The sequence below is a fragment of the Rana temporaria genome, chromosome 1, assembly GCF_905171775.1.
Source record: "Rana temporaria chromosome 1, aRanTem1.1, whole genome shotgun sequence".
NCBI classification, from domain to species: Eukaryota; Metazoa; Chordata; class Amphibia; order Anura; family Ranidae; genus Rana; species Rana temporaria.
Window position 1 is genome coordinate 92,974,645 of NC_053489.1, and position 12,721 is coordinate 92,987,365.

General features: G+C 41.1%; 2 protein-coding genes across 3 annotated transcripts in view; both read right to left on the bottom strand.

The window, feature by feature from the left end:
- The window catches only part of IPO11 (importin 11), a 652,108-nt gene that overhangs the window by 175,480 nt on the left and 463,907 nt on the right, over nucleotides 1-12,721 (bottom strand). The window lies entirely within an intron of this gene.
- LRRC70 (leucine rich repeat containing 70) lies at nucleotides 5,839-11,314 on the bottom strand. Its single transcript, XM_040340435.1, has 2 exons — nucleotides 10,943-11,314; nucleotides 5,839-8,897 (listed from the first exon to the last, which is right to left on the bottom strand). The coding sequence occupies exon 2, from the start codon at nucleotides 8,884-8,886 to the stop codon at nucleotides 7,021-7,023; it is 1,866 nt and encodes a 621-aa protein (XP_040196369.1). The 5' UTR covers nucleotides 8,887-8,897; nucleotides 10,943-11,314; the 3' UTR covers nucleotides 5,839-7,020.

Here is a 12,721-nt window from a genome sequence, read left to right on the forward strand (position 1 = left end):
GCTGTGAATCCTGTGACTACAAGGAATAAGAGGTGGAGTGGTGTTGATATCACTTTGCCTGATGGAAGAGGCATCAGCTCATGCAGCTGGTCAATATCTCCATGGAACTGCTGCAGCGACGGCTTTGCTCCCTCCATGGCTGGTTATACGTACCTGCAAGTAGTTCACATGCTTCCCGATGCACTTCATGTATGGCATGCGACCGCTGGCCGGCAAGCCCAGGCGACCGACCAGTCATCTAGCCGCGATTGACTGCTAGATCGCTGTCCATGGGTTGTCGACCTGGGCTTTAGTGGCTGTGAGTATGAGCACTTTGTAGGGGTGTTCAATAGCAACATTAGGGAGCTGGAGGCAGAGTATTGACACAAGGTGCAGGATTGGAAACATTTTTCACTCATGTCATTTAACCATACAGCACAGCAGGTATGTAAAGGAGGTGGTAAATCTAAACTGACCATTAGGTTACTTAAATGGAATTATTTAAGTGTCACGTTTTTCTCATAAAATAATACTTTCCTTTTTTTTCTCATCCTTTCTTTGATCTTACTATTTCTGATCTCCTGAAACCTTTTTTAGCCATCGCCTGTCTACATGCACTTATGTCACTGCTTATCATTGCTTTGGGCTGGCTTCTCAAAGTAAAATAGGTGGACCATGCCTATGCGATGTGTGTTGTCACAGCCACTTGCCATCTCAACCAAAAGTATGACATGACAAATTAAAAAAAATATTAAAAACAAGTTTTGAAGTTACTTCAACATTATAAAGCTTATATTAAATTTTAGTGTTTTGGAAAAAGTCTACTTTAACTGTGTATTAGGGTTTTGACTAGTATAGCCCTTTAAATGGTATGGAGCTAAAATGACCCTCTTATTATAATTACACGCATCAGAGCAACTGACAAATTTGTGCTACAGACCACAACCTCTTGTGATGAGCGAGTTATATTAACACGAGACACATGCAGGTCTCAATTCTGTAATAATGGCAACTTTTAAATTGCTTTTCCACACTCTTCAAGCAAGCATCTCATAAATACGTCACTGCTGTACACCACACAAAATACAACTCAATTACTGTGCACTGAACACAACATTCAATAAAAGGACATATAGACAAAGATGTTGCAACTTCTTTAAAACCATAATTGCATTTATATTCAGTACAGAATGACATATTAACATCTTTTGCAAGAACATTAAAAATATAAAAAACAGTTGTTTTAATGCCCTTACTATGAATTAAAGTAAAAATCACAAGCGTCAAGTCACAGGTATAAAAAAAATGATATACCTGTGTTCAATAAGATGTAATTTTGAGTTCTTACTAAGTCATTTTAATACAGCTTGCGCATTTTTCTTGATTGCTGTGCCCTATTCCCACTATATATCATACTAATATGTAAACGTTCCATCTGTATTCTCAGGCAGTGCAACTGATGTCCATGCTGAATTACTGCAGCAACTATAAGTACTATAAGGCCACTAGCAGTCAGTACCAACATCACTGGTGGTTCTCAGTGTGGGACCTTCGGTGCCAAAATAAGTCATCATCTCAAAGTTGCTTGAAGTGTCCCTAACATATAAACACCAACGTTTCCACCGACACTTCCATATCAGTTCCCTGTGGCGAAGTGAGCCAGAAGTCCCCCCCTTTAGCCCCCCCCCCCCCACAGCTGGCCCATTCACAAAGCGGTGCAGTGCGATTCGCGCATTCACAGTAGGAAACCGGATGCAAAGCCGTAAGACTTCACTGCCAGTTTCCCTTAGCCAAGGTGGAGGACCCAGCACCTAAAAAGGCCAATTCCAGAATCGGCTCGGGAGAGGACACCGCTCAGGTAAGTGCCCTAATAGTAAACGTTAGCAGCTACAGTATTTGTAGCTGTTGAGGGAGGGGAGTAGAACTCTTTAACGCACACTCCTAAGTCCTAATACATAGTCAAACTCAACTTTTAACCTCCTGCCAGGACTTAGTAAAAGCACATGAAAAAAGCCCTTGTTCATCTCTGAATCTGTCTACAATGTGAGGAAATATATTGTCAAAGTTCCCACCACAGTCATTAAAATCTTGGGTGTTTTCCTTTGAGCTTGTTTACACCAGATTAGCCACAGCTATGTGTGCAGCTCTACTGGCAGTGTGCATTCTACATAACACTGCGAGCAGGCAGGTAATTTTATTTTTATAATAAGGAACTAACAATAGTACCAGTGATAAAATAAATGTAGAAAGGATGCTATACTTAAAATTATGCAAACATGCAATCAATGAAGTAGATCTACCACTCTCAAAGTACAGTGCTATAAATGCTTGGATAAACTAGCACACGTTATTTGGGGTTTGTGTGCGGTGCTTGCTGCATTGAGTCTTATTTATTTTCTTTAAACTGGAAGCTTTTGTAACTTTTATTATCTTGGGACAGTGATAGCACAGAGCTGTGTACAGAATTGACGCATGTTGCTACTTAAAGCGGATGTGCCAGTAAAAAAAAATATTAAAAGCCAGCAGCTACAAATACTGCAGCTGCTGACTTTTAATATTAGGACACTTACCTGTCCTGGAGTCCAGCGCCGTCCGCAGCAGAGGACGAGCGATCGCTCGTCTCTCTGCTGCTCCCCCCGCCATCCTCGGTGAGGGAACCAGGAAGTGAAGCGCTCCGGCTTCACTACCCGGTTCCCTACGGCGCATGCGCGAATCGCGCTGCGCCCGCCGATTGGCTGACACGCTGTGTGCTGGGAGCCGAGTGTTCCCAGCACACAACGGGGGAATGACGGGAAGTCTGGAAAAACCCGTCTTTTGCGCGAGACGTGTGGCCGGAAGTGGGTGCAAATACCTGTCTTTAGACAGGTATCTGCACCCCCCTCCCCCCTGAAAGGTGTCAAATGTGACACCGGAGGGGGGGCGGGTTCCGATCAGCGTGAGTTCCACTTTAGGGTGGAGCTCCGCTTTAAGAATTGATTTTTTGTTTTTTATTTTACTTTATTCTCTGTATTACAGTTTTTTTGCATAGTGGGAGTATATTCAAGCATTTATAGTGCTTTACTTTATGAGAGTCTTAGGCCTCGTACAGATGACCGGATCTATCCGCTGGGATTGATCCGCGGATCAGTTCCAGCGGACAAATCCGGACGTCTGTACGGCCTAGCGGATATTTTTCCGCAGAGATTCGTCCAGCCAATCGGTTTCAAGCGGATAGAAATTTCTTAGCATGCTAAGAAATCTATCCGCTTGAATCGTGTCCAGCGGATTGATCCCGTCGCCTGTACAGACTCACCGGATCAATCCGTCCGCTCCCATCCCTCGCATGCGTCGTAATGATTCGACGCATGCGTGGAAGTAGTTGCCTTCCAGCGTCGCGCACGTCGCCGCGTCATCGTCGCGGCGATGGCGCGACACGTCACCGCGGATGTATTCCGCACGGATTTCGATCTGATGGTGTGTACAGCCATCAGATCCAAATCCGCCAGAGGATTTATCCGCTGGAAACGGTCCGGCGGACCGTTTCCAGCGGATATCCTCTGGTGTGTACGAGGCCTTAGATTTACGCTATTGATTGTATACATTTATTTTAATGCAGAAGAGACATGGCATGTCTCCACTGCAATAAATGGCCTGTCTACTAGTAAGCTATTCATATTTGACTTTAGTTCCACTTTAAAAGCAGCTAGAGAGAGCAGGGATGGTTTGTTTAATCACTTCCCATCCCGCCTATTGACATATGACGTCCACAAGGTAGCGCTGCCATCCTGGGTGGACGTCATATGACGTCCTCGGCCTGCCCGCCACGTCACTTGGGTGCTGATGTGCGTGCCTGGTGGCTGCGATGTCTGCCAGGTACCCGCGATCGGCAGTTACAGAGCCAGGGACGTGGATCTCTGTGTGTAAACACAAAGACCCACGTCCTGTCAGGGAAAAGAGACTGATGGTGTGTGTCCCTTGTACATAGGGACACCGATTGGTCACCTCCCCCAGTCGGTCCCCTCCCCCTACAGTTAGAATCACTCCCTAGGGCACACATTTAACCCCTTTAACATATTTGTAAATGTTAAATTGCGCCTTTTTGTGATATGGTGAAAACTAAAAGGTACCCAATAGTACGGAAATAAAAACAATTTACTCAAAAAATCTGGATTTTTTTTTTTTTTTCTGTACAGCTTATAGAGTTTGTAAAATACCCCCTAAACCACATATTTTCTGAAAGAACATGATTTGTAGAATAAAAAAAAAAATGTTCTACAGATTGCACAAATGTTCTCAAAATTGCAATTTTCAAAAACAAATTCACTACACTCAGTAGTGCACACAAACACAACATACCTTACAAAATTTCTGCAAAATTGCTACTAAGGCATCGGTCACATGGAGCATACTAAAGTGTATGCCCATAAAGGGCCGTGTATACCTGCATGGGGATGCACAGGTGTTCTGTGCATCCCGTGTAGGCAGTCCCATTTATTCTATGTTAATTGGGATGCAACGGTTGCACGGACATAGCCGCTTCTCCCAATCTGACATCTGTGTGGGTGCGGTTCATGACTCTGAACGCAGACAGTGTGAGCTCAGGGACATGCACCCAGGCCCATTTGGATGTCAAATCAGGAGCAATGGCTGTGTTTGTGCAGTTGCAAAATCCCAAATTACATCAATGAAGACTGCATGCACAGGGATGCATTGAACAACTGTGCATCTATGTACAGGTAGACATGGCCTTTCAGGGGTGTATGCTGTGTGCGCCATCCGTAGACAATGCCATAGGCCTCTTTCACACGGGATGGATCTGTGATGATCCGACCCGTGAACCTCCGCTTCTCCCCGCTGAGCCTGCGGATGACAGGGCGGTCCCTGCACACTGTGCAGGGACCACCCTGTCAGATATCCGCTGACACCCGCAATCTCATAGGGATCAATGTATGTCCCTTTTTCATCCGTACCCAGGTGGATGAAAAAGCAGACATACGGTCCGCCCGTGTGAAAGAGCCCTTACTGTGTTTATTTATTTTTTTCTTTCATGTAATTACACTTTTTTTTATTGTTTTTTTTTGGGGGGGGGGGGGGGCTTTGGTGAGATATCAGAGGACAGACCCCTTTCTCTGCAGCCTAAGCTGTACATTACATGAATGAATAAGGAGACTGTATAGAGACTCCTATTCATTCATAAATGTATACATAGTCAGCAAGGTTTACTATACTCAATTATCAGTAAACACATGAGCAATCGGTAGTGATGGCTGACTGTGTCCATTGTAGGAAAATGAGGGGGCTGGTAAACAGGTTTACCAAGCCCCCCCACCCCAAACCTCACTCCAACTCCCCGCACTCACCATCCTGACAGCTTCCTCAAGTGCCAGAGCAGCACCTGCAGGTGGCGAGAGGGGAAGGAGGGTATTTCCAGCCAGCAGTGGGGGTGGGGGGGTCATATTGGTGGGGGGAACATATTTTGGTGCCTTTTAAGCCCCTGCAGCACCTGAATCAGGCAGGAGAGGCAGTGCAGGGAAGCTGGCGGGCTGCAGGGGATCGGGATTGCGTATTTTGTGAAGAGGTATGCTGTGTGTAAAATGTCTGTTGCTTGAAAACTTACTGTAAAACATATAAAGTCTATTTTTTTTTTTTATAACCACCTGCATGCTGGCCACGCCACTAAATGTGCCACTAAGCACTCTAAGGCTCCTTACACACATATGGACCGTTCAGGTCCACCTGTCAGTTTTTCAGGCGGACCAGTGAACAGATGCTCCATGCACCTCTATGGAGCGACGGATGTCAGCGGTGACATGTACCATGACATCGGATAAAAAAAAGTGGTCAGTTTTTATCCAATCCCCCATAGAGGAGAGCGGGGATCTGACTGGTCCATCCATGCACAGTGAGCAGACATTGACCTGTCATCTGCTGGCTCAGCGGGGATCAGCAGAGTCCGTGAAAATGGACATGAAGGTGTGAAAGGCCCCCAAATTCCATTCCATTTGCTGCATATTGTTTATTAGGTTATCCACAGTCTTTTAGAATGCTAGTAACATCCCTGTCCAGGTCTACAGGGCCAATTAAATAAATAGTATAGGTTACTTTGTATTGACATTATAGCCCCAGCTCTGTTTCCTGTTCTCATTCGCAGACAGCCCACAGAACTTTACAACTATCTATAGTCAGAAGATATCTGAATTTGAGAGTCACAACCTGAGCAATAATCTTTGTGGCTTGACTCCTCTGTATGCAAAATTACTATTTCTGAACCTGAAATATTTAAAATGTATGCAACTCTGGATTCTTTCTTTTGGATTACTGGACAGGAAGTCAGCCATGTGTTGGGAAATACTAATAAGCTAGCTAAGGAAAGCTCATGTCTTTAACATATCATATAAATTAGAAAAATAGCAAAATATTAGAGGGTAATTTGGTTTTTTATCATACATTTTTTTCATAAAAAAGATGAATTCCTAATTTTTGGCACCAGTAAAAAAAATTAACACATAATACAGTAAAATAATGGAAAAATAATACAGTAAGTCCCCTACTTACAAACGAGCTCTGTTCCCGGAGCTCGTTTGAAAATCCAACTTGTTCGCAAGTACAACAAAGATCAGAGCTTGCAGACAAAGGCTGCAAGCAATGATCAGTGTGTTCTGGCACGCCGAATCCCCGTCAGAACACAATAGAACAGCAGGGGAGATCGTTGCACCAACATTGCTTGTGTTGGTACAACGATCTGTCAGGTTTTTTTGTTCAGCCTGCTCGGTTGAATGAAAATAAAACTGTGCAAACACGTTCCCATCTTTGAAAGTTTGCAAGTTGAACGTTTGTATGTAGGGGACTTACTGTACAGCAAATATTATGATTACAGAACATATGCTAGACAATTAAATGTTATGATGTGTTTTGTTATTTGTGTTGAAATGATTTTGTCATTTAAAATATAAACAAAAGAAATAGAAGAAGAAAACTCAGTTAACAGAATGAATATCTATCCCAATTAACAAACCTAAGTAATGATACTGCAATATTTCCTTTTGTCCAACGCAACAGATTCTAAAGGGCGGAATGTTCAAACAAGATGACTTGAGTCTGAGCATCTGAAGGGGACTGTTTAAGTGGTCTTATCAAGTCAATTTCATGACCCGGCAAAGGGTTTAGAGGTGAAATCCGTAAAGGATCTGTTATCTGGTACCTTCCAGACTGATAACAACTATAATATTCTAACACACTGTCTACCTGGCTTTCAGGAGTTCTGAGTTTTCTCTTCAGATAAATTACTTTAAATGTTAGAACTACAATAGCCACACAAGAAAGCAAGAAAAATATGAGTAAAATGTAAAAAGAATGGTTCAGGCTTTGGGATTTATTTTGGCAAATCACAATGGGTTTAAGGGACACTGTAACTATGTCTGGTGGCAGAAAACTTTCTCTGTCCTTGGTTAAATCTACTGGTGGAGGAGGCAGTATATCTTCAGGTGACTGCTCATCGGTGCTCTGTGTTGTGTTACTCTGAGTATCATTGCTATTGAATCTAGGAGATGTCGATCCAGTAGAAAATAGCAAATCCATACTTTGGGAACTAAAATGTGGTTCATATGTGGAACTTTTCATATGGCTGTACATGACTTCAGTTGTAGCCCGAGAACCCTTTTGGGGTGAAGTATCTGTAGTAGTAAAAACACAATTCTTAAACTCAGAAACCTTCACATTACCCAGTGGTCGTTTCTGCAGTTGGGGTGGAGTCTCACAATGAATGCTGAATTTATATGATGAAGACAACAGAAAATTTCTGAGACCCAACAAATTGCACCCACAGTGCCAAGGATTATAACTTGCCGATAAATAGTTTAAAGAGATCAAAGGCTGAAGCACTTTAGGCTGTAGAGATGTCAATTTATTAAATCCAAGGTTTAAAACTTTTAGAGATGGCCCCATTTCTTCAAATGTATCATCCGCAATAGAGGCTATGCCATTAAGGTCCAGCTGCAGGTTTACCAAATGATTCAGATGAGTGAGAGTTTTCGAATCAAGGGTCCATAGCCCATTTCGACTTAAGCTTAGTTGTTTAAGATTACCAAGTCCACTAAAAGCCCTGCCACTGATGGTTTTAATATTGGCACTATCTAAAAACAAATACTGCAATGAGTCCAGACCTTGGAAGGCAAAACTGTGTATTGATCCAAGCTGGTTATTTGACAATGAAAGTTTTTTGAGACGTTTAAGTAATCCCAGAGCATTGGAAGGTACTTGAATCAAATGGTTGCCGTCAAGGTATAGAAGTTCAAGGTTGTCCAAGTGACGCCATGCTGTGTCAGATATCCGTGAGATATTGTTGCTGGATAAATTTAGGGTGTGTAGCTTAACCATCCCAAAGAATATATCACTGCCGAGGACACGCAGTTTGTTGTTCTGAAGATACAGATATCGGACTGCTTTCAACTGGTGAAATAACCCTTGAGGAAGAACATCAATCTGATTTTGTTGAAGATGTAAATAGTGGAGACTGAAGAGACCATTAAATAATCCAGCATCTAAGCGCTGAATGTAGTTACTGTTGAGGTACAAGTAGTAGAGTTTTTTTAGGGAAGTGAGGGCTTTAGGATGTATGTATACAATTCCTGAATTGTTCAAATAAAGGACAGCGAGCTCTGTATGATCTGTTAGCTCATTAGGAAGTATATTGGTAAGATTATTGCCACTTAAATAAAGGAGAGTCACTGTTTTTGGAAAGTTTCTGGGTATAGCAGCTAGGCCCAAGCTGCGGCAACTAACCTGCTTCTCCGTGCAGCTCTGGCAAACAGTGGGACAGCAAAAGACCAGCTTCTGCAAAAGTATCAGAAAGATATAGCTACACAAAGAGACTTGCAGTGGGGTGAGGATGTTTTCTGATCCATATACGCACCTTTGTTTGCTGCTCATAATTGCTTTGGCTAGCAAAAAGCAAAACAAACAGTTATAAGAAGTACACAACTTACAAAAAAAATCCTTTCATGCTCTGTTACCTGTGCAAAATATTATTCTGTACCTGTTTTAACAATTATACTTCCTAAAAAGCAGCGTTATCATACTACTGGTCTTATTAATACACAATATATGAATCTTTTCATATATTTTGATCAATTCCATACACTTTTCTACAAGCATAAGACTAAAAAAAAATAATGTAATATGCAGAATATGCATTAATGTGTGATAATAACTGGAAAAAAGTGAGTACCAATATACAGATGGTTGTCTTTAAAACATTTAAATGTTTTCATTATATTTATATTGCAAGCTCAGCACATAGAATGAGTTGTGACAGACAGCTCTCAAATTTGGCTACAAATCTGTAGTCTGCACGACCAGTTTCCTATCGTGTGACCACTATAACAGTGGTCACATGATCACAAATCCTTCCTGCCCACCCTTCCAAAAATAAAACTTTGCTTTATGGCTGGATGCCTTATCCATTTAAGTATCATTTGGCTTGAAAAAACAGCTTGTTTTGGAAACTGAATGTCTCGCCTCTAGAGTCTAATCCCCCCCCCCCCAATAGTTTAAAATCATCTATATATATAAGGGCAGCCATCATTGCTCATTACATGCTCAGACTTTGCTTTTTGCACTGCAGTATTAGCAGTACTACAAAATGGTTCTGCTTTAGTACGTCTACTCACACTGTCAGTCTCTGAGTAAGCCGACTTGTTACAAATAATTAATTCCTTTTGTGATATTTTAACAGCTATTTAATTCTAAATCTAAAAAACTCTGTATCTAAGAAGTCTAAGAAATTCTGTATCCAACACAGTAACAAACATACTGAGGATCATACAATTAAAATCTAATTTACTTCAAGGAAACATTACAATAATAACATATAATGTGCTCACTAGACATACACTTCACTCTCAAAGTTCATTAAAAAACTATATTTAAGTTAAATGCAGCCCTTACATTAACTTGAAAATTTAAAGAACTAAGAGAAGGGAAGTGTGAGAACCTCTGTCAGGTTCTTATTACTGTGCCTCCACTGAGATTGCCCCCTTACTTGCTTTCCCAATGTCTGCAAACAAAGTTAGAAAATAAAAGACTTGACAGAGGTTCAAACTATTACACATTCTGCTAAAAACACTCCCTGTTGGAGTTCCAGTCTAATAACAGTTTTTGAACACAATATGAAACGAGGGTTACTGTTAGGCATGCAGTGCCAGTGGCAGATAATAAAAAACTTGGAGAGGTGTAATAAATAAATGGAACATAAAAAATGAATGCAATTTGTTCTACCATGTTACTTGCAGCTCTTGCATAACGTATATTAAGAAGCATCTCTTTTAAACCTATTAGCCTATTACTTTCTTCCTTTCTGTACTTCCAGCTTAGTTTGGATTAAATCCCTTTATTTTATCTGAGGTAAAAAAAAAAATCATACGTTTTTAATGTCAGACAGAGAAATAACTAAACTATCTAGTATTAATGAACAAATTATCTAATATTATAGAATAAAATAAACAACCACATAATACCAAATAATGCTACAAGAAAGGGGCTACTATTGATGCAGTTATTTACTTTGTAAATAAATTATTATTTAGGAATCCTGTGCAGTCTTGATATTTCTGTCCTAATTTCTATATTATTTACACATCATTATTTTTATATTTTTTGTTAATCCATACAGTATCTAATTTAGGGAATCATTTTTATATAAAACTAATATAAATACATTAATTTTAGACATAATGCAACTACTAATACCTCACAGATTTCAGAAGTCAGGGAACTTTAGGTTTGCAGTCAGCATTGTTGCAGTAATTTTGCATGCCGAGTTAGAGGTTATACAATTTGCACTAAGCACAATGAATAGCAAACTGACTGCAGAAGCTATTAGATGTACTTTTAGAATGTTTTTAGCCTACACTTGCATCCTTCTATCTTATAAACCTGGCCTTCAAACAAACCATGCCAAATAAGAAAAAACAACAAGTTGTCTTACCCCAAGGATTGTCATTTTAGAAGTATACTTGCAATTTTTTTTTTGTTGATACTGCCTGGAAGAAAATTAGTTTCAGTGTCTAGCTCAAGATCTTTTTTTTTTCCCAAACACTGAATTGTTATGCAGGAAATGCCATACTCCCCATTGGTTCATGAAGCCGGATAGGATGTAAAAGGTTACCATGGACACAGGAAGTAGTGTGCAGGAAGTCTTCCCATCCTTATTACAGAACTTTGTTAAAAGGAAAAAAAAAAAATCCTAACTTGTATAACTGTGGTTATGTTTAAAGCAGTGAGCGCACTGTTCTTTAATTGGTAGAATCAAGTAAAATGTTACATAGTTAGTCAGGTTGAAAAAAGACACAAGCCCATCCAGTTCAACCATAATAAAATAAAATAATAATAATAATATCATACAATACCATATACCCACATCTATACCCACAGTTGATCCAGAGGAAGGCGCAGAGTACAATCCAATTTGCTACAGCAGGGGAAAAAAAATCCTTCCTGATCCCCCGAGAGGCAATCAGATATTCCCTGGATCAACTTTACCTATAAATGTTAGTACTAGAGCAGGGCGTTTTTTTCCCGAAAAAAAAAGCTGCAGATTTTTTTTGATAAAAAACTTGATTTAGGATTCAAATCGATTTTTTTTTTTATGGACACTGCGCTGGTCCTGAGGAGCTGCGGGCAGGAGTTTTTAGCCTAGTCCGCAGTGTCCGGCCTAGTGGCCTTTTCCCAGGATTGCAGCAGATTGGCTTCTCCCCTGCACACCCCGGAGAGGCCACCAAGGCAGGAGGGACACAGGAGGGACACAGGAGGGTCAGTTGTAAGGGTCCGCACCCAGTAGAAGGAGGACTCTAGCGCCGGTTCCGAGGAGCTGCGGGCAGGATTTTTTAGGTGAGGCCGCTGCTTCGGCCTAGTCCGCGACAGCCAGCCTCGCAGCCCTTTCCCAGAATCGCGGCTGAATTTATTTTTTTCCCAGCCCTAGTTAGTACCCAGTTATATTATGTACATTTAGGAAAGAATCCAGGCCTTTCTACTAAGCTGGCCCGAACCACCTCTGTAGGGAGTCTATTCCACATTTTCACAGCTCTTACTGTGAAGAAACCTTTCCATATTTGGAGGTGAAATCTATTTTCCTCTAAACCTAAACAGTGTCCCCCTTGTCCTTTGTGTTGACCGTAAAGTCAATAACTCAACACCAAGTTCACTATATGGACACCTTATATATTTATACATGTTGATCATATCCCCCCTTAATCTCCTCTTCTCAAGAGTGAATAAATTCAGTTCCTCTAATCTTTCTTCATAGCTGAGCTCCTCCATGCCTCTTATTAGTTTGGTTACCCTTCTCTGCACTTTCTCCAGTTCCCCAATATCCTTTTTGAGAACTTTTTATCAACACTAAACCTCATCTGCCACAGTCGCCCAAATGGTGAAAACAAAACAAAAAAAAGAAGACTAGAAAAATTGGAGGTATGGATGCAATTTTGATTGCCAGACAAGCAACCACATTACTTCTCCATTCCTCTTCCTCTGCACTGTTTCTCTGACCATTTCTGAAATGTGCATATATGCTCTCATCTTGTGGCATATTTTGACATGGGTAAGCAAAGTCTAATTTTGGTTCAGTTTGCACTGCAGTGGGGTGGTGCTATAATAAAGTGACCCCGTTACTTATATACAAGTCTTATGAGATTTGTTCAAATCACTACTCTGCTGCTCACTGTTCTCCATGCTGGAAAGAAATCTGTACCTGAACAGATGCAGACAA